The sequence below is a fragment of the Onychostruthus taczanowskii genome, unplaced genomic scaffold (genome assembly GCF_017590055.1).
Source record: "Onychostruthus taczanowskii isolate IOZ18803 unplaced genomic scaffold, ASM1759005v1 scaffold29, whole genome shotgun sequence".
Lineage (NCBI taxonomy): Eukaryota > Metazoa > Chordata > Aves > Passeriformes > Passeridae > Onychostruthus > Onychostruthus taczanowskii.
The window spans coordinates 7,336,942-7,355,446 of NW_024500239.1; the positions used below are offsets into that span (position 1 = coordinate 7,336,942).

The 18,505-nt window shown below is 45.4% G+C and overlaps 1 protein-coding gene across 2 annotated transcripts in view; it reads left to right on the plus strand.

Annotated features, from left to right (window-relative positions):
• The first annotated feature begins 6,719 nt into the window (after positions 1 to 6,719).
• RIPOR2 (RHO family interacting cell polarization regulator 2) overlaps positions 6,720 to 18,505 on the plus strand; it is a 68,998-nt gene continuing 57,212 nt past the window's right edge. For both annotated transcript variants that reach the window (XM_041408172.1, XM_041408174.1), the window contains exon 1: positions 6,720 to 6,827. In XM_041408172.1, the coding sequence (XP_041264106.1) occupies positions 6,767 to 6,827 (61 nt within the window). In that variant the 5' untranslated portion in view covers positions 6,720 to 6,766. The remainder of the gene's footprint in view (positions 6,828 to 18,505) is intronic.

Consider the following 18,505-nt stretch of genomic DNA (forward strand, 5'->3'; position numbering starts at 1 on the left):
TTGTGAATCACCTTTCAATATCCTTTGCCCTGGATGGAAGTCATACAGCTGAACAATGAGATGACTTGCTTGCCTGTATTTCCTCCAACACCCAAGGTAGTTAGCACTGGAGAAAAAAAGTATTATTAACAAGAATTATGGTAGAGAAAATTGGGATGGTCTTGTGGCTTTGGCATAGGCACTAGAATGTTGTCTAGACCTCTAGAGTCAATTTTAAAATTTGTTTACATTGATAATAGTATTATAAATATTATGTAATTGATATCTGACTTTTAGTAAGACATAAGGTTGTGATGCTTAGCAGGGTTCAGCGTAGTTGTTGGTTATGCTGGGGATAGCAAGCTCCCATATTATTATAGTATTCAGACTGCTTCTCTTTAACAATTTATAGAAACAATCTGAGGTACTTCTGAGAGAAACCCACAGCATTTAATAATCTAAGGATGAAAAATCCATCCTCTATTCTTTGCTGATGACAATGACCTCACTGGATTACAGAAGAATAGGTGACAAAAGAACTAGGAAAAAAGAATGAATACGAAAGCAACCAGACATGAAGATTTCTTACAGAAGAAGAAAGATAGTAGTGATACTTAAATTGCTTGAAATAGCAAAAATATTCCCATCCCAGTCAAGAGCCACTGGAATGTGCTGGACCCCTCAAGCAGTGGGAAAATTTAGCACTTGGCTAAGTGTCACTGAGAAATAAATTTAACAAGTAGAAATCCAGTATTTCTCAATAGCTGTTCTAACAAAAAAGCACTGATCTAACCTCAAGAGATCCCCTATTCCCACTTCCCTCCCCTAAGACTTCAGAATCAACCATTCTTATATTATTCCCAATAGCTGCTTGTCTGCTCTGTTCTTCAAAAGCCTTGTATGTGCTTTGGAGGTTAAAGCAGCACTCTGATTCACTCATCACTGACTCACCCAAGCTCTGTCTTTTGCTACTTCGCTGTCTTGGCTGTTGGGAAGTGGTTTTCCCAAACTTACTTCTTCCTATTTTCCACTTGTTTGCTGCCTAATCTGCCTCTTCATTTGCTTCCTCCATTCTGCAGCCTCACTTCATGACACCTTGTTCACAACAAAGGTGAAGAAGAGGGCTTGAGTACTGCTCTCCTGTATTTGTTCTGTCTCCCTCAAAGGAAGTAGCTACAGTTTCTCCAGTCTTTTCCTTAATTTCCCATTTCCTAGCCCTCAGAACAGTCTGGTTGTTCCCCTCAGGAACATCACCCAAGAGTCTCTATCTTCCTTGAACTGAGAAGTCTGAAAACAGTGTCCTGCCTTAGTAGAGGCCTTATTAACCTCAAATGCTGCCTGAATATTTTGTGTCTCTGTCTTTGATCACACCTGATGGCAAGCTGTCTGCTGGTTTTGGGTGCTGTTTCTGAGTCCCATTCTGCTGTCTCCTGCCTCCTTTCTGAAAACACCCTATTAAAGTAGCCATCCCTCAGCCTGCATTTATAAGGATTATTCCTGCTGGAGCATAATACTTCACAGATCATTCTCTTGCATTTAATTGTTTCCAGACTGCTTCTCCAGTTTGTAACTATAAGCTTGAATTTTGATTCTGTCCTCCAATGTACATATGCTGGGAAGCCTGGCATCTGCAATTGTAATGAGTGTGATCATATCTATTCTGGGATATTAAATATCATCTAGGATATTAAAGTATATATTGAATAATACCAGATCCAAGGCTGAGCCCTGCAAAATCATGCTTGACCGTTTTCTTATCTTTTGATAATGAGCCACTTGGGAACTACTTAACTGAGTACAATTTCCAAGATTGTATTCATTCTGTAGGGGTTTCATCCAGCATGGTTTGCTTTCTCCCTTTGAACTGAAATAATATTTTGCTATGAGAAGATAATAGGCCAAGTGATACTGGAATGAAAAAATGCTGTCTTGGAAGAAGCCAAAGTCGCCTTTGATGTGCTGGTGGGATGTGCTAGGTGTTGTACATTGCAGTGTCACACTTGAGTGCACACAAATGCCACTCACCCCTGGGGCATGCCATGGGTTCTCTGCTCTCAGCTGGGTGGGGAACATGAATGGACACCAGTAGGGCACCAACACCACCACCAACACGTGTGCCATGGTTCCTGCTCACTGCAGTGTGTGGAATTGAGCAAAAGGCTCAAACTGCTGGGGAATTGAGCAAAAGGCTAACGTCCTACAGGGGTCCTAAGGAACTACTGTCCTGTCTGCTGTGTGAATGGTTCCTGGAGCCAGCCCTTTTTTCAGCTCTTGGAAATGCGTGGTGTATATTTCACAGCCTTGTGAAGATTTGTGCTCAGGGCTCTTAATGTCTGTAAAGTTGTGTGCAATGAGTCATGTCTTCTACTGGCCTGGCCTGCTGACTCTCCTTCTGGACAGTAAAAGGGAGAAATTCTCCCAGGTTTTCTCTGGAACTGAAAAACCCTATTATTTTTTTTTTAAGTGCTTAGATTTTTTTGGCAAAAAAAGTGAAAAAAGTTTCAAAAGTTGGAAAGAAAAAAATTATACTAAACTCACTCAGCCACTGACACAGACTGTCTAAACATAATCTAAGTCCCTGGAGTCCCTGTAACTTGCAAATGAGTTAACAACTAGACAAGTTATTGTAACTCTATTTATCAGGTTTCTGAGGAACATGTTTTGCTGGAGGACTGACACTGCAGTAATATCCAGAGCAAAAGTTTTACAAGTACTCCAAATGCATATGAACTCTCACTTTCCCAAACTGACCAGTGTCAGACACCTATTTCTGCGTTCTCTTTCATAGTGTCTCCACCTCAAGAGTCATCTGCCCTTCCTTCATCACTTCTTCCCCTCCTTTTTTGTCCATGTAGATTATCCCATCAAATGCAATCTTCACTCCCAAAACAGCCTCAGAACAAAGCAGGGCACTAACCACCCCTATGATCTGTAACTTTTTGTATCCTGAGAATCTTTCTAGTGCTGGAACAGGAGGAGATGTGAATAGAGCAGAGCTGTTTCAGACACAGAAAATGACCATCTCATCTCTCCTGCTGCTTGTGGAGGTGTTGGTAATTTAAGGTAGGGTTGAATTAAAACATCCCCAAAGCTTCTAAACTGCACAATTTTTTACACTTCTTTTTCATTAGGAATGGCTTTTAGTCCTGTATCTGGAGATAAAACATCAGAACACTTGACTTTTTCCTGGATCAGAAATCCTAATAAACGAAGTTGCAGGGGAAGAAGAGTAAGGTTGGAGTAATTTAAAGAAGCTGCTGCAGAAGTTTTCTCCTTTTGCTTGATCCACCCTTGTTTTTGACATTTCCCCAGGCTCCCCTGCTTTTTGTTGACAGGTTCTTAGAAAATGGGTGGTGGTTTTTTCTGAGAACAGCATCAGATGTGGTTACATGAAAAATAGACACTTGAGAGTTTTGCAGTGGATGCAAAATTGATTGGGGGCTTTTATTTTTGGTGTGGAGTGGGTCTTTATAAGCAAACAGGTGAAAAGAACTTACTGTGTTTCACGGCAGCTCAACAAGTATGAGAAAAAATACTTCTTGTGGGTACAAAAGGGAAAAACCCCATATATGCTACAAAACAAAGCAGGAAGTCACTGATGGTTGAGATCAGTAAGCAGCAAAGACAAATTGCCAGGGTAAAATCCTGCTGCCCCAAAGGCAAAGATGGAGCAGGGAGAAGGGGAACCTGGGAATCCATGTGAGGTGGACTGTTTTTGTCTGTGTTAATTTATCCTATCTCAAGGGAAAGGGCACTGTGCTCCCCTGGGGAACAGGTCTCTGGAGGAGTACCACATGCTGTGAGCAGTGCAGGTGAGGCTGCTGTCAAGGGACGATGTGGCAAACGGGAAGGAATCAAAGCAACTCCTCTTTGTGCATCTGCAATGAAGGCTGAGTCATTACCATTCATCACTAGCCCGACTGGTGTGTTAATTCTGGTGACAGTTGTTTTCGGGAGAGAGGACAGCTTTTGATGCCTTTTAATTCCTGAAAATAAAAGAAAAAAGGGCTGTCAAGGTAACAGGCATCCGGAGAGGCTGACTGAAAACAGTGGGTAAGGAAATAGCTTTAAGTCCCAGGGAAATGTGGCATAAAAGGGAGCTGCCACAATAACCAGGACAGTGTGGCTTGCTCCTTCACGTTTCTGAAGGAAGCAGCAAATGGCTAAAAATTGCCATGCCCAAGTTACAAATAACCTCCAATTGCAGGACAATGCAGGAGAGTTAGAGCTGCAGTATTTTCTCTGTGATTCTTCCTGCTGGGCTGTCTTTCTGATTTGAGTATTCATATCTGTATTTGTAGCATCATTCATCTTGCAACTTATTCTAGTCAAGCCCAAAAACCTTCCTCAAGACAGCAGAAGCCTCTTCTGGCCCCAGTCCTCCGAGCCTGACAGGCTCCACAGCACCCTGTGGCAGTTTAGCCATTGACTTTACAAGGGCTCAATATTTCTGACAACCACTTCCTGCTGTTTCAAGGACACCATGGGCAGTGGCTGCCCATTGCCAGCAGTAGATCTTGCCAGGAAGCTTTAAGACAAGATACACCTTGTGGCTGTCTTTCCTTCAGCACTTCCCCTTTCCCGCACCCCCAGCAGTCATTTCACATTCTGGCCTGCCAGCCTCTGCAAGCTCAGGGGTTCCCAGCCCTGATCCTGGGAGGCAGTTCCTGGAGAGGTCCCAGCCTCCAGAGCCAGCATCCCTTCCCTCCAGACTGATGCTTCTCCTCTGCAGTTTTCATGTCTCTTACTATCCCTCTTTTCATACACCTCTCTCTCGTTGATCCCCTCTTCTTCTCTGCTTCCCCTCATCACCCAATAATGGTGTTTCTCTCTTGTCATGACTTTCTCCATCTACCCAGAAACATGGCAGGAGAGCCGTACTGAGGCAGAGGGATGCTTTTGTTGAGTATCATCTAATTAAGAGATGGTCGTTGCCTGAAAAAATAATTTCAAATAAGCACAGCAAGAAAAAGACTGAGGGAGGATGCCTAGAAAGGAGGAGTGGCTTCCCCAAGGGTGTCCAGCAGGGCCAGAAACAAGTTCTCTTCTCTTGCCTTTTAGACCAAGCTGTCATGTCTGTAGGGGTTTGAACAAACGTAATTTTAAAGCAAAGCCAAGTTTGAGGGGGGCCTGTTGGGAATGGAGTTCCTTAAGGAATCTTGCTGCTGTGGCAGAGGAACTACCCAGCAGGCAAACCACATTACCCCACTAAAAACCATTTCTGGGATACTCTTGGCTTCAACCACATCCACCTAGGAAAACACAGCTTCCCAACCCTGTCAAGACAGCAACTCGCAGGCTGTGTAACCAAGACACCTGATGTGACAGTGAGGGGGAGGCAGAGTCGGGGGGATGCAGCACCACTTTCCAGGGACCCTGCATCCAGAGGAAAGCTGTGCCTGAGCTAGGAAGGGTCTTTTCACCTTCCTGTGATGACCAAAGTGCTGCCATAGGATTTACTACTGGACATGGCCTGGGCTGGGGTGAGATCAGGTGCTTCAAATGGACTTGTCCCATCTTTAGTTCAAGTTGTGCAGTGCCTTGCAGACACCCACTGGGAGAGCTTTAAAAAATCCCAACATAATAACTGGAGAAGAGCTCATTATATCTGTGACTCATCTGCCGGAAGCTGCAGTGAACAAGGCTGCTGTGCTGGGAGTCTCGCTTCCAAGGGTGTGGTGACACGTGCAATTACTAGACTGAGTAATTGCTGCTCAGTTCAGGTTTGCTGTCATTACATTCTAACTTCTGAGAGCAGAGCTGTGGGGAACTGCCTGTGCTAGGCCTCACAGTGGACAGACATATCCCTGAGTGCACTGCTAAGACAGCAGGGCTATGCAAGGCTCAGACACTACCTAAAGGCCAAATGTGTTTTTGTACAAGTTTAGAGTAAATTAGTTTGTAGGTAAGGTCCTCTCATAAACTGAGAGACCTGACACAAAGGAGTCAACTTACTTTATAAAGTTCAAGAAACACAGTGACAGGGCAGACCAGTATGATGGCGAATTAGTAGTGACAGAGATACTCTGCCCATTGTTGGCAGACAGCAAATTTTACTTTGGCGTTGTTCTGTTGTTCACCTGATCAGGAAGGTCCTTAGGTTTGGTAGTGCACCACAGACTGTGACTTGGATGAGTGTAACTGTGAGAATGATGTCCCTTCCAAGGCATCTGCCCATGGAACAACTGCCATCACCTATGGTTTCCAACTTGTCCACATGTCCATTGCTATGGGCCACCTCAGCATGGGTGAGAAAGTGATGTCACTGCCACCGTGCTAGAAGAAAAATTAGTTCCATGAACACCTGACAGTGAGAGAGCCTGGGGGTTTCCTCCTGTCACACTGTCCCTGGGGTGAAAGGGAGGAGTTGCTCTGCAGTCCAAGCAGGGTGAGTTCTTCTCCGGCTCTACCTCTGCCACCAGAAAACATTCCCATTCATATGCAAAACTTTTAACACCCCGGGCTGACAGGGCTGCTGCTGCTGCGCAGTTACAGCACTCAGCAACAGGACAGGGTGCATTTCAAGCCTGTCCTGCCTCCTCTGCTCTCAAAATCAACTTCTCTCTCAGCAGTAAAGGACATCCCACCTCAAAGCTCATCTCAAAGGCTGACTGTAAAAACAGGAGGCGTCACTTCTATGAATGAGATTGTTTTCATAAGTGCAGATGCGGAAGCTGTTACCACCAAAATATTTAGGAAACCGGTGAAAGGAAACAGTCGAGCTGTAGCACAGGAACAGGTTCAAGCACTCGGCTCTGGCTGCGCCCTGAGCTGCATCTTTGCCACGATGCAGCACTCCCAAGAAGATTTGACTGCACTTGGAGAAGAAGATGATTCCTTTGGGGGAGGTAAAGTCATCTTTTATTAAACTAATCCTTCTCCTACTCAGACCTAGAGACCAGTTACTAGCCTGGGTGGTATTTCTTGTGTAAATCTGAAGTTGTCTGTGGGCTTCAAGGTTACAGGGTGACCAGACTCTTTTTCTCCTTAGAGAATGGAGAACAAAGGGACCACAGATACAATAAAAATACTTTCACACTGGTACAGCAGCTTCAAGGAAGTTACTGCAGAAGAAAGCTGGGGGGACAGCCAGTGTATTTTCTACAGTGGCTGCACTGTGCAAAGTAGCACACTGGGCATTCAACACCACAGGTGTTGTTAAAGTGGTAGCAGTTCTTTACAGGGGCTAAGGGTGACTTGCTGCTTAAAGTATCTGAACAGAATTAGCATCCTCCTCTCCAACCTGAGATACAAAGCCAGTGTCATAATTTCTTATCCCTAAAACTGCTTCTAGTGGTGCTTGATTCCTTATTGCTTGCATTCTGTACCATCATTTACATATGTATTGAGTGCTATCAAGTCAAAATAGCAGAAACACAGATAAGAGGGCCCAGAGGAGGAGAAGGAGGAAGAATCTGGCCCATGGTGTTCAATTTCTGCCGCAGCTAACTGCTCCCCTTTGCACTTGAGCCAAGCGGAGAACTTGCTCATGCAAATCTTCTCCCGGCCCCCAGCCCTCCACAGTTTCTAAGGGAGTTGAAGGCACAAAGAGCTGCCTGGATCCACTCCAAAGACTGTGAACCTTTAAACTCACTTTCAGCACAGCTTCAGCAAGCCTCATTTAAACAAAGCTCAGCTGCGGTTGGTATGGAAAACTTAGCAGTGAATAGTGCCAAATCAAGTTATCTGAGCGCCAGTGAAAGGCATCAGCTCAGAAAAGAAAGCAGTCTCAATGATGTTCTCTCCGTACTCAAATACATTTCTCACTACATTTCTCACGTCTCTCCCCACTTCTCACCCTGTATCCCAGTCTGGGCTCAGAAGGGCAATGAATTTCCTGACTGGAGAGGTCAGTGCATTTGCATTGTGGAAGGAATCCTGGTAGTCCAGGAAACACCTCATGCCAGTGGGCAAATCAACTGGCATTGAAAGTGCCCCATTGCATTTGCTGCATCCTGCATTCAACACAAGTGGATGCCGCTTCCCAGGATAATCATCCACATGCTCTGACTTGATATGAACATTTGCAAGTGCTCTGAAGAGCCAGTGGGTTTTTAAGCTTCTTTGCTGTTTTGAAACCTTTAGCCCATGTTCTTAATCAGAAATGTACAAGGGAAGGAGAGAAATGTGGGCAGGTTAGTTGACATAAATGTCGTGTTATCTGAAGGGAATGATACACCACTTCAAAAATCTGTTCCAGCCTCTCAGCTAAGTTGTTTCTGGCAGGGCTGATCCAGAAACATCTAGAGGAGGCTCTGCTTTTCAAAGGCAGGAACATTATAAAAACCTCTCCATGACCCTTCTTGGAGCCAGAGGTTGGAATAGATGATCTTCTGAGGTCCCACCCCACCTGAGGTATTCTACACGTCTATGAGTTGGCGATACCCTCCTCACCTCACCTACACATAACTAGGAACAGTTGTATCCCAGCTGCTCTCTCAGACACAGGGATTGTTGGCTCCCAAACCTGCCAGCTGGAGAGCCCAAACAACACAGGCACAGTGCTAGACTTCCCCTTCAGTCCCCTCCTCTCTCTTGAACGGGTTAGCAAGGAAACATTAACTTTTTGGCTGCTATTTCTGGAGCGCTGTTGACCCTGGACAACCCAGTGCACTCCCTCGAGCTGGGTGGGATCCGAGCAGGGAGGAGCAGGGCTCGTTTCGGTCACAGGGCAGCCCCCGCCCTGCTCATGCTGCAGGCTTAGGCGCCAGCCAAAATTTAGTCGCAGCCAAAACTTAAGTCGCAGATTTTCAGGCCAGATGGAGGCACTTGTCAGGCACTGAACTCCCAGCTCCGTGCAGACCTCAGCTCTTTGGGCGTGACCTATTTTTTATTATTTTCCACATCCACCTTGATTTGGAAAGTGATGATGGCAAATCTCCGTCCACCTTTTTAACTCATCCCAAGGCTTAGCTACCATCACAGTTAAAGACAGCTACATTTTATTCCTTCTAGCACTGATCTGTCTACTTTTTTGGAATTAGTTTCCCTCCTGTCCAGGATAGCTAAGGTCTCACTATTGCTTGTGCATATAAAAATCTCATATAACTATCTACAGGCAATATTCAGACCACTCTCATCCTTTGCCAAGCAGACTGTTATCAATGACTATGTCCTTATAAAGTTTTAATTAAGCATTTTCATGGTTTTTGAGACCAATCTCTTGGAGATATATGGACACCAACATGGAACCCAGTGCTCCAAAACTGTTAGATCAGGGACAAATCCAGAAATTACATGATATGTTTACTCATACTTTTTAAGTATATGTATAATATATCAGGATCAGTGCAAGGGTCTGCTCAAGTCCTTTCAGGTTGCAGCATCACATAAGGGTCTGCTCTTCTTAGATTTTTCTCTTTAATCCTCAAGTCTTTCAGAGTCAAATTTCTCAGGACAAAGTCAATGTTATCCTGTCAGGATGGCTTATCTCTCTTGCTCCCAGCTATGCCCATACTAAAACCAGATGAATCACCTCACTTCCTCAAGTAGCCCGTTTTCCACTTCTCCAGACAATATACCATCTGCATACTCAGTCAATCACTGTTTAAAGTTCCCTTTCAGGTCACCTACATAAAAATAGTTCAATCCTACAGGGAAGAACCAATCTTTGTATGTCCTTTCTAGAAACTGGCATCTTTGATGATTTCTCAGCTGGGTTAGTGTGTGAAGATCTCATGTGGTACCAAGTCCTCTTTCTTACTAAAGTCTGAGTACACTATCAATACAATTATTTTCTCTAAAATCCTAATGATTGCCACTGATTGTACTCCACCTACTTTAATTTTGCTCATATGACTTCAACATCAGCTCTTCCTTGAGGAAGCCAAGACCATTGCCAGGCTATCACAACATTAGTGACACAACATAAACTTACAGCTACCTGTAATTCCTCTGGTGTTTCAAGTTTTCTGAAACATCAACAAGAAGTTTGACGAGGCCAAGACCATTGCCAGGCTATCACATCATTAGTGACACAACATAAACTTACAACTTACAACTACCTATAATTCCTCTGGTGTTTCAAGTTTTCTGAAACATCAACAAGAAGTTCCTAGGATAACTCTCAAAACTACAAATTAAAACTAGTAGTTTTAAATTGTCTTCTGGGAAAGATCAAGGGGAAAATACTTTCCATTGATGTATACTGTGAGATGGCACTGATATTTTCCCACATGCAAACCAAAACATTTGTTGAAAACTTCTGTGTTTTCTTCAGCATAATTCATCATTCCACAATTTTCATTTACTTGTGCTTCAATAGGCATTGCTTTTCCTTATTATACCTTGAAACTGCAAGTCACAGAGCTGGATGTGAAAAAATAGGCTAGAGCTATTCTCACAAAAATGCAATAGGTATTCAAAGCTTCAAAATGTTCATCCTCAAAGAAACTTTGTTAGCTCTTTCCCTTGTTTTGTAATAACAGTGCCGTGCACTGACATGGTGCTCTCTCCTTCAGTGGTTTTGCAGAGATTTTGCAAGTGACTGTGCTTAGGTTCAGTGAAGAACAACTCTGTCTCCTCTGCAGTGTGGTCAGTGTTGAATAGAACACAGCTGTAGTGTGGAAAAGTTTAAAAAATAAATTATTTTAGCCCTTTGAAAGCACAGATTTAATTTCTTTTAAGCCCTACTCACTCTGTTAACTCAAAGCAAGTGTCTTCAATTACTTTTACAATTTTGTTAGGTCAAAACACCCACTTTGGGGAAAATGCTGTTTAATTTTTAGTGTCTCTCAGTGCCTGAGATTCTGAAGTTATATTTCATTAAAAAAAAATCCCTTCCACTAGCACTCGGCTTTCCCTCACCACTGCAGCCTGCAGTGATGGTGTGGATTTTCCTTGAGTCTGTCTAAGATAAGGAGCAAAGCCCAGAGACTGAGGGAGATTTGAGCACAAGTCAGCTCTCTTGGCAGACCCTGGTTTCCCTGGGAGGAGAGCTGAGGGCTCACACAGAGGCGTGATGCCACCACACCAGCACAGCCTCTGACTGGGACCAGAGGCTTGGCACAGCAGGAGCTCCTAGATCAAGTAGATACATCCATGGGCAGAATTTGCAAGCAGTCAGCAAACGTGGCCAGCATATCACAGAATTATAGGGTATGCTGAATTGGAAGGGATCCATCAGGATCATTGAGTCCAACTGGCCCTGTACAGGATACCCCCAAGAGTCATACCTTGAGTATGACTCAAGTGCCCATTGTTCAAATGCTTCTTGAACCCTGTCAGGCTGGTGCTGGCTTGAGTATGACTCAAGTGCCCAAGAGTATTGTTCAAATGCTTCTTGAACCCTGTCAGGCTGGTGCTGTGACCACTTCCCTGGGGAGCCTGTTCCAGTGCCCAAACACCCTCTGGGTGAAGAGCATTTTCCTGATATCCTGCCTAAACCTCCCCTGACTCAACTGCAAAAACTTCATGCAGTTTCCTCAGGTCCTGTCACTGGTCACCACAGAGAAGAGAGCAGTGTCTCTTCCCCTCACAAGGGAGTTGTGACTGCAGTGAGGTCTCCCCTCAGTCTCCTCCAGGCTGAACAGACCAAGTGACCTCAGCTGCTCCTCATACAGGATAGTAGTCTTCCTTTGGATGCTCTCTAATGGCTTAATGCCATTTTTATATTGTGGCACCCAAAGCTGCCCCCAGCACTCGAGGTGAGGCTGCCCCAGTACAGAGCACAGCAGGACAATCCCCTCCCTTTCCTGGTTGGCAGTGCTGTGCCTGATGCCTCCCAGGACAGGCTTGGCCCTCCTGGCTGCCAAGGCACTGCTGACTCAGATTCAAGGGACCACAAATCCAGGTCCCTTTCCACAGTGTTCTCTCCAGCCTCTTGTTCTCTAGTCTATGCACACAACCAGGGTTGCCCCATTCAAGGTCCAGAATCCAGCACTTGCCCTTGGACTTCTTACAATTGGTGATTGCCCAGTCCTCTAATTTTTTGGGGTCTTTCTGCAAGGTCTGTCTGCCCTTGAGGGATTCAGTAGCTCCTCTCAATTTAGTGTTGTTGGCAAACTTGCTTGGTATTCCTTCGAGAATTAGGTCCAAATATTTTGTTAGCACTGACCACCCTATCCAAGCTGAGAATGCACAGGAAAAGTAGAAATTAAGCTGTGATTTATTGCAGATCTTCTCATGCAGCTGCTCTACACTGACCTCTCCTCACACCTCAACTTCCCACTTCCTGTACATGCACTCTGGTTGTACATGGGGTAACCATAATCTCCCTCTCTGGTCAAAGCCCACACAAAATCCCATCAGTGTTTCCAAAGAATGGGGTGGGGGAAACCAACGCTGTCTTTTTCATTGCATTCATTAAGTGTGTGCTCCAGTTCAGTAGACCAGAGCCCCATTTTAGATGGTGCACTGCACAGAGTCAGAGTCCCAGAGCCCTTTCCTTGCCCAGGACTGACATGCTCCTTTTGGCATACGGATACATTCCAGCACTGCTGTCCATCAAGGCTCCTGCGAGAACAGTAACTGCATCAAATCTTCAAGGTGCGCTTCAAAAATGCACCAGATGCCTTTGCATCCTTGTAAAGCCTGTCTGTATATTATAAGAGAGAAAAGAGCTTTAGTTCTGGGGTTTGGGACCAGCTCTGAGGCTTAGCTGAAATGTAAGGTAGGTGCTGTACATGGTTATGTGCACTGCCTGCACATGGTGAGGTTAGAGATGTTAGAGAAAACTGAGGATAAAGCCTTGGATGTTCACTTGTAGTTGAGACTCTTTATTTAGCAACAATTCAGATTAAGCAATTTTTCTCCTTCCCTGAAGCAAGACTAGACACTGTGCTTTTCTCGGACATACAACTGCAGTGGCTTGTCAAATGTTACATGGGGCCATCCATGTCACAGCTTGTCTGTGACCCATGGGACCAGGTTTCTTTCCATGCTGTATCTAGCCCTGCTTTGGTGAGACCCCTGAGGTATGATCCCTCCCCACAGAGTACATCAAAGTGGTGTAACTTTAAGAGAATTATGTTTTCTAAGGATACTCACATGTTCATATCAGTGTGGTATTCCAGCAGATGCCTACCTCAGAGATACACAGAGATACTGTTTTTCCTGTGTTTTCACCCCATCGAGTTTGACATGGCTACTTCTTATCCAGCATACCAGTTCCCAATACTTCAGGAGGCTGTTGTAAGGATGAGCAGCCTTGCAATGTATCAAGCATGGGAACTTCTCCTTCCTGTCTGCTGGGAGACTGCACATCAGTGTCCTGAAAACATTTGCAGGTCCTACCAACCCTACTTGTCCTTTTGGCTTATCTCACACTCCTGGAGAAAGTGAGTGCTGTACTCCCTGCAGCCCAGAGGATGAGAAGTGCCATCACCAAGGCAACAGTGTCTGCTTCATCCAGATAGATGGATTGTAGTGAGATATTTGGCCTATAAATTCAGATTGAAGCACCTTCCTGCAAGAGCATGATCAGACCTATTTAACATGCAGGACAAGGATGGCAAGGAAAGAAGGGTGCTGTCTGATGGAGCATTTTTGTTATTCCTGTTTACACTAAATGCTCCACTCACCTGCTTCTTGCAGCTGCTTCATTCTGTTTGTGGTCCATGGGTGGACTCAGAGTTATGCAGAGGGGGAGAGAGCTTTTTGTGGTCAGAGGAGTCAGTGTGAGACGCCCATCCCCACCCCAGGCGCCCCCACACTGACCCACCCGCAGTGCTCTGGAACTTCCAGCTGTCACGGGCAGCTGGAGGGTTATTTTTAACAGGGTATTGCACTCCATATATGAAGCAAAAAAGTTTGAGCCCATGAGGCCCAAATAAATTTTTAAAAAAAATTTTAAAAGGGTTGAAATGAGAGACACTTTCTGCTTTGTTCTCTCCCTATTTTTTAATTAAAGACCTTTGATCTTTTTGGTGCTTCCTTCTCTGTTTCTGGAAGTCAGCTTTTTTTGTTCATCTCTGTTGATGATATTTCTAGATCACCAATAATAACAACAGTGAGGGGAAAATCCAGGTCAAATAAACAAGTGGCATTTAACCAGCCCTCAGAGAAAAGAGGAAGGTATGTACAAGCCAGAGAGAAACCACTGATCAGGTGTGCTTGGGGTGCCTTCTAAGCTTGCAAAACAAGTGTCACACCAAAGGCTGGTGCAAAGTTGCCTTTCTTTTCACACATTTTTCCCCTCCTGGTTTTACACAGCATCTTTACGAAGTTCCAAGAAACACGAGCTTTTTGTCGCTCAGTCCCATCATTAAATTCACAAAATAAATGTGTCTTGGCTAATGTGAGTGGGTGGCGTAAACAACTTCACCCCTTTAATAATTCGAGGCACAGCTCAGCCGCCTGTGAAATGAGCTTCCGCCTGCCTGGATGCTGAACCAAAGCCTTGTGGTTGGTGCACCATGGGTGTGACAGGCACAAAACAACCGGGTCAGGAAGTGCAGAGTTAAAAGGCGAGGAGTGAAAACAGTCTGTGTGTATGAAAGAGGGGGGGAGAGAGAGGGAGAGAGTCGTCAAGCACTTGACAATGCCACAGAGGCCCTAAAAAGCTGATGGTGGGAAGATTTCCCAATAGCAGGATTTCTCCTATATCTCAGCATTGCTTGTGGGGGTGAGGGGTGTTGTCAGGCCACACAGAATTTTAAGCAGTGTGTTGTTGATCTGGCATCCAGGAGCAGGGAAATGGTTTGAAGCAGGGGTTTATGCTGTGAAAGAGTCCCTGATATTCCTGTGTCTTTGGCAACTGGAAAACAGGAGAAGCAAAAGTGCTATGGAAATCCTGAGAATAAAAGACTTCAATCTGCATAACTTTATGGGGGCTCACATTGGCTTACTGTGGTTTAATTGCAGGTAGTCTGTGAGATGGAAAGTTCAGAGATGCAGAGCTTGGAAATGATACCTTGAGTTCTGATAGTTGATAAAAAGGTTGGAAGACAAGAAGCGAAGTAGAAAGATATGAAGCCATGGAGAGTGAGAAAATAAGCTGGTATTTTGGGGGAAAGCCCACTGTGACCAGCCCTTGTCTGAACAGATAAACACAGTGGATAAACACATCTGGCTGCACCCAAATTGGGGCAGTTTGAATGACCTCTATTCCAGCCTTCTTTGAGATTTAGTGTTCTAGCTCCTCAAACTGGTTACCTTATGTTCCTCTTAGTCAATAGTGAGTGTTTGAGAAGGAGGGAGGGCAAGGGTGGAAACAAGAAGCCCCTCCAGGTGCCACTTCAGGGCATGGAAATTGGACTCTTTTTGCTGACCATGGCAGTCCCCTGGCACTAGCCTGGCAGCAGTGGGCACAAGTGTGGCTGGTGCCTGTCAGGGTCCACAGCCCAGCATTCCCACCCACAGGGCAATAGGAGGCAGATCCACTGCAGGAGTGGGGTACACTCATCTTTGTGACAGCAGGTTCAATGAGGAAGCCCTGCAGCAGCTGCTTACCATTAAAGGGATATTTACTTGAGCTTTCCCTCTAACCAGGATCCAGTAGCTAAGGTAATGCCCACAAAGGCCTAGGTTAGGTTTTCCCAGTGCACAGTGATGCTTTTAGTTATGCCCCACTGGGAAAACTGCCTGCACTTGGTGCTGCTCTGTTGCACTGTGGTGGGGGATCTCAGCACCCAGGCTGCTCCTGCAGCATCACTAACCAGAACCCTGCCCTGGATTTACTGCCCATCTTGTGGCATTGTGTGAGCCTGCCTACAATTAACCACAACCCATTCCACAGAAAAGAAAAGACACTCAAAATAGTCCAGCAAAATCAATGCTTGAGCCCAAAATCCCAGGTGAAATGACCACCCTGGGAAGCAAACCCCAATCCCCAAAAACTCAGACAGAGCTCTCTGAGGTGACTATAGCAGTGCACACAAGGGCTTGCAAAAGCTCCCCTTTCATCACACCAGGCTATTCCCCAGGCCAGCCCTGCCTTCCTGCCCTCCCTGTGCCCAGGGGAAGTGACCTGCAATGATGAGCTTTTGTGCAACTGATCCTCTCAACTCTTCATGCTGTGTAACACCAGACTGAAAAGCCCCCAACCCTCCTCACTCCCCGAGGAGTGCACCTATGGCTCAGGTATGGCAGCAGCCAAGCAGTATCCAGGAGGTTCCCTGGAGGGGTGTCACAGTCACCTGTGGCAGAAGAGAGAGGGGCAGCCTCTCTGAGGGGCTTGGCAAGACTGCTAAAAGCTCTGTGAATATATTCAATATATGTCATTAACATAGTCATTAAATTTTCAAGGACTCCTGCAGGACCTCAGGGAGATTAGCTTATAAAATCTCACACATGAGCCCCACAGCTTTCTCAAATTTGTGATTAAGATCCCAGTGGCTAACAAGGCTGGCCAGCATTCAGGCTCCATGGCATAACTGGAGCTTTGCTCACATCCTTCTCATTTCATGGTAGCTCAGAGCAGTGGAAGAGCCCTGTTGTGAAGGTGGATATTGTCTGTAAGGCACCGTGCTCTTTTTAGCAGTTGGTTGTGACTGTGTAGAAGTGCAGTTGGCCAGCTGAGAGCTCCTGTAAATTTTCGAGTCCTGCCCACTGCCTTCACTCTCAACTAACAGATTTCCTTTTCTTAAGGGTCTTGGAGAAGAGAGATACTTTACAGATGTAGATAGATTTGAAACCAGATAGCATCTCTGAGATCCTCCTCCAAACACATGCAAGGAGTGCCACATAGCAATCCCAGCACACACTTAACAAGGGAGGCCTTTTTTTTTTTTTTTTTTTTTTTTTTTTTGAGAGGGATGGGAATGTTGAAAAGAATCCATACAAAAATATTCTCAAAGAAAAGAAAGCCACAGGAGGAGCAGAGCACTCCAGCACTGCTGAGCTCAGCTGTGGAGTTGGATGTCGGTGGCGTTTTTTTTCTAATTTCCCCACTAAAACGCAGGCAGCTCTGGAGGTCTTGATGTGTTCTGCCTCTTCTGTCGCTCTGGGGAGCTTCCTGCCCACTCTATTCCTGATGCCTGTTTTGAGCCAAGGAAGAGTTAGCTTAATCAGCAACACCAGCCTCTGAGTAGTGCCAAGTTGTTGTCATTAATCACTTCAAAAATCACTGCACTGAAAATAGTACACAGGGTCAGATGTTCAAAAACTGGCATGGTTTCACTGGTGTCATTTAACTTCAGCCACAAAGCCAGAACACACCCCTAAAGAAACACTTCTTATTTGCTTTATGTATTATTTATGAATTTTAAATCCACGCACACAAAGCTGCTCTTCACCTTTCCTAGAGGAAATAACTGATATGAATGGTCAGTCACCTCCAGGTGAAGGCAGGCTGGACCAACAGGGAATGTGTATCCCCCCAAGAGATTCCTGGGGGTACTGGTCTGAGGGTTTGGTGGGAGCTTTTCTGTGCTACAGACCACCCTCTCTCCCTTGGAATCTCAGTCCAAATATTTGGCAGATGCACTTGGGGCTCATTACATTACAGAGGCAGCATGTTCATTGCGCTCCCCCGAATGGCATTTTGTGTGTGCTGCACTTGTTTTGTATTTGCTATATTTAAGCCACAGAAATATGCGCTGGGGAGGAAAAGAGGGAAGTGGTGGTATCTTGGAGGCAGGGAAGAAATGAAAATAATTTCTCAAAGCTGCAGTCCTCTGTACAGAATTTTGGCACACAAGAAGGAAAGAGGAGCATGGTCTCTGCACCAAGGACCTCCACAGGTCACCCATACTGCAGTTTACCTGGGAATGATTACAAGGCAGCTCAGGTGCTACACTAAAGTAACTAAGGATGGAAATTGCTTGGAGCCTTTGCACCTGAGGACTCCTTCTTGGTTTCTGTTATGAAACTGCCCTGCTACGGACATGCAGGAAGACCGGTGTGCAGCACTGCAGAATTCATACATGGAATCAGATTTTTAAATGTCTGGCATTATTTGCTCCTTTGCTTCCTGCTTCCACCCCAGACTTTGCAGCCTTCTTCTACCTGACCATCATTTTTCCCAGACCATGCTCATCATCCCTGCAGCTCCTCCCCTTCTTGCCATGGCCTGTGGGGCTCACAGAGCAGCAGGAACGCAGGGCCTTGTCTCTATGCTGCTGCTGGGGGTCGCAGCAAGGCAGGCCAAAGTCCTGGATGCTCCTCACTTGCTATTTCAGTCATGGACTGAGAATACCTTTGATGTTTGCTAACATGTCCTGTAGTGTCTTGCCCCATATAACATAATATTTTATGATCCTTGGTCCTTCCAGGCCAGTTGTCTGCTTCATGTCATGGGATGGACATGAACCAGAGTGTGCTTGTGCATGTATAAATAAAGGTTTTCTCCTCCTCTGTGCTTTAGAGCTTGCCCAAAATTTGTTTCTCAAATGCAGGTGAGGGTGCAAGGGGAGTATGGAGGTGAACATGGGCTGGGGTCACATTTTAGCTGTAGTCCTCATGTCAGCAGCAAATTTCAGCAGCAGGTATTACTGGTGGGTAACATGGAAGTGATGGGCACAGTCCCTAAGAGAACCCCCAAACAGATTCAGAATCTCAGCCTGCTGTCAGGGTGGATGGTGAAGGTTGTGGCAGGGAGACTGGTCTGGGCATTTGAGAGCCAAGAAACAAGTGAGAGGCAAGAGAT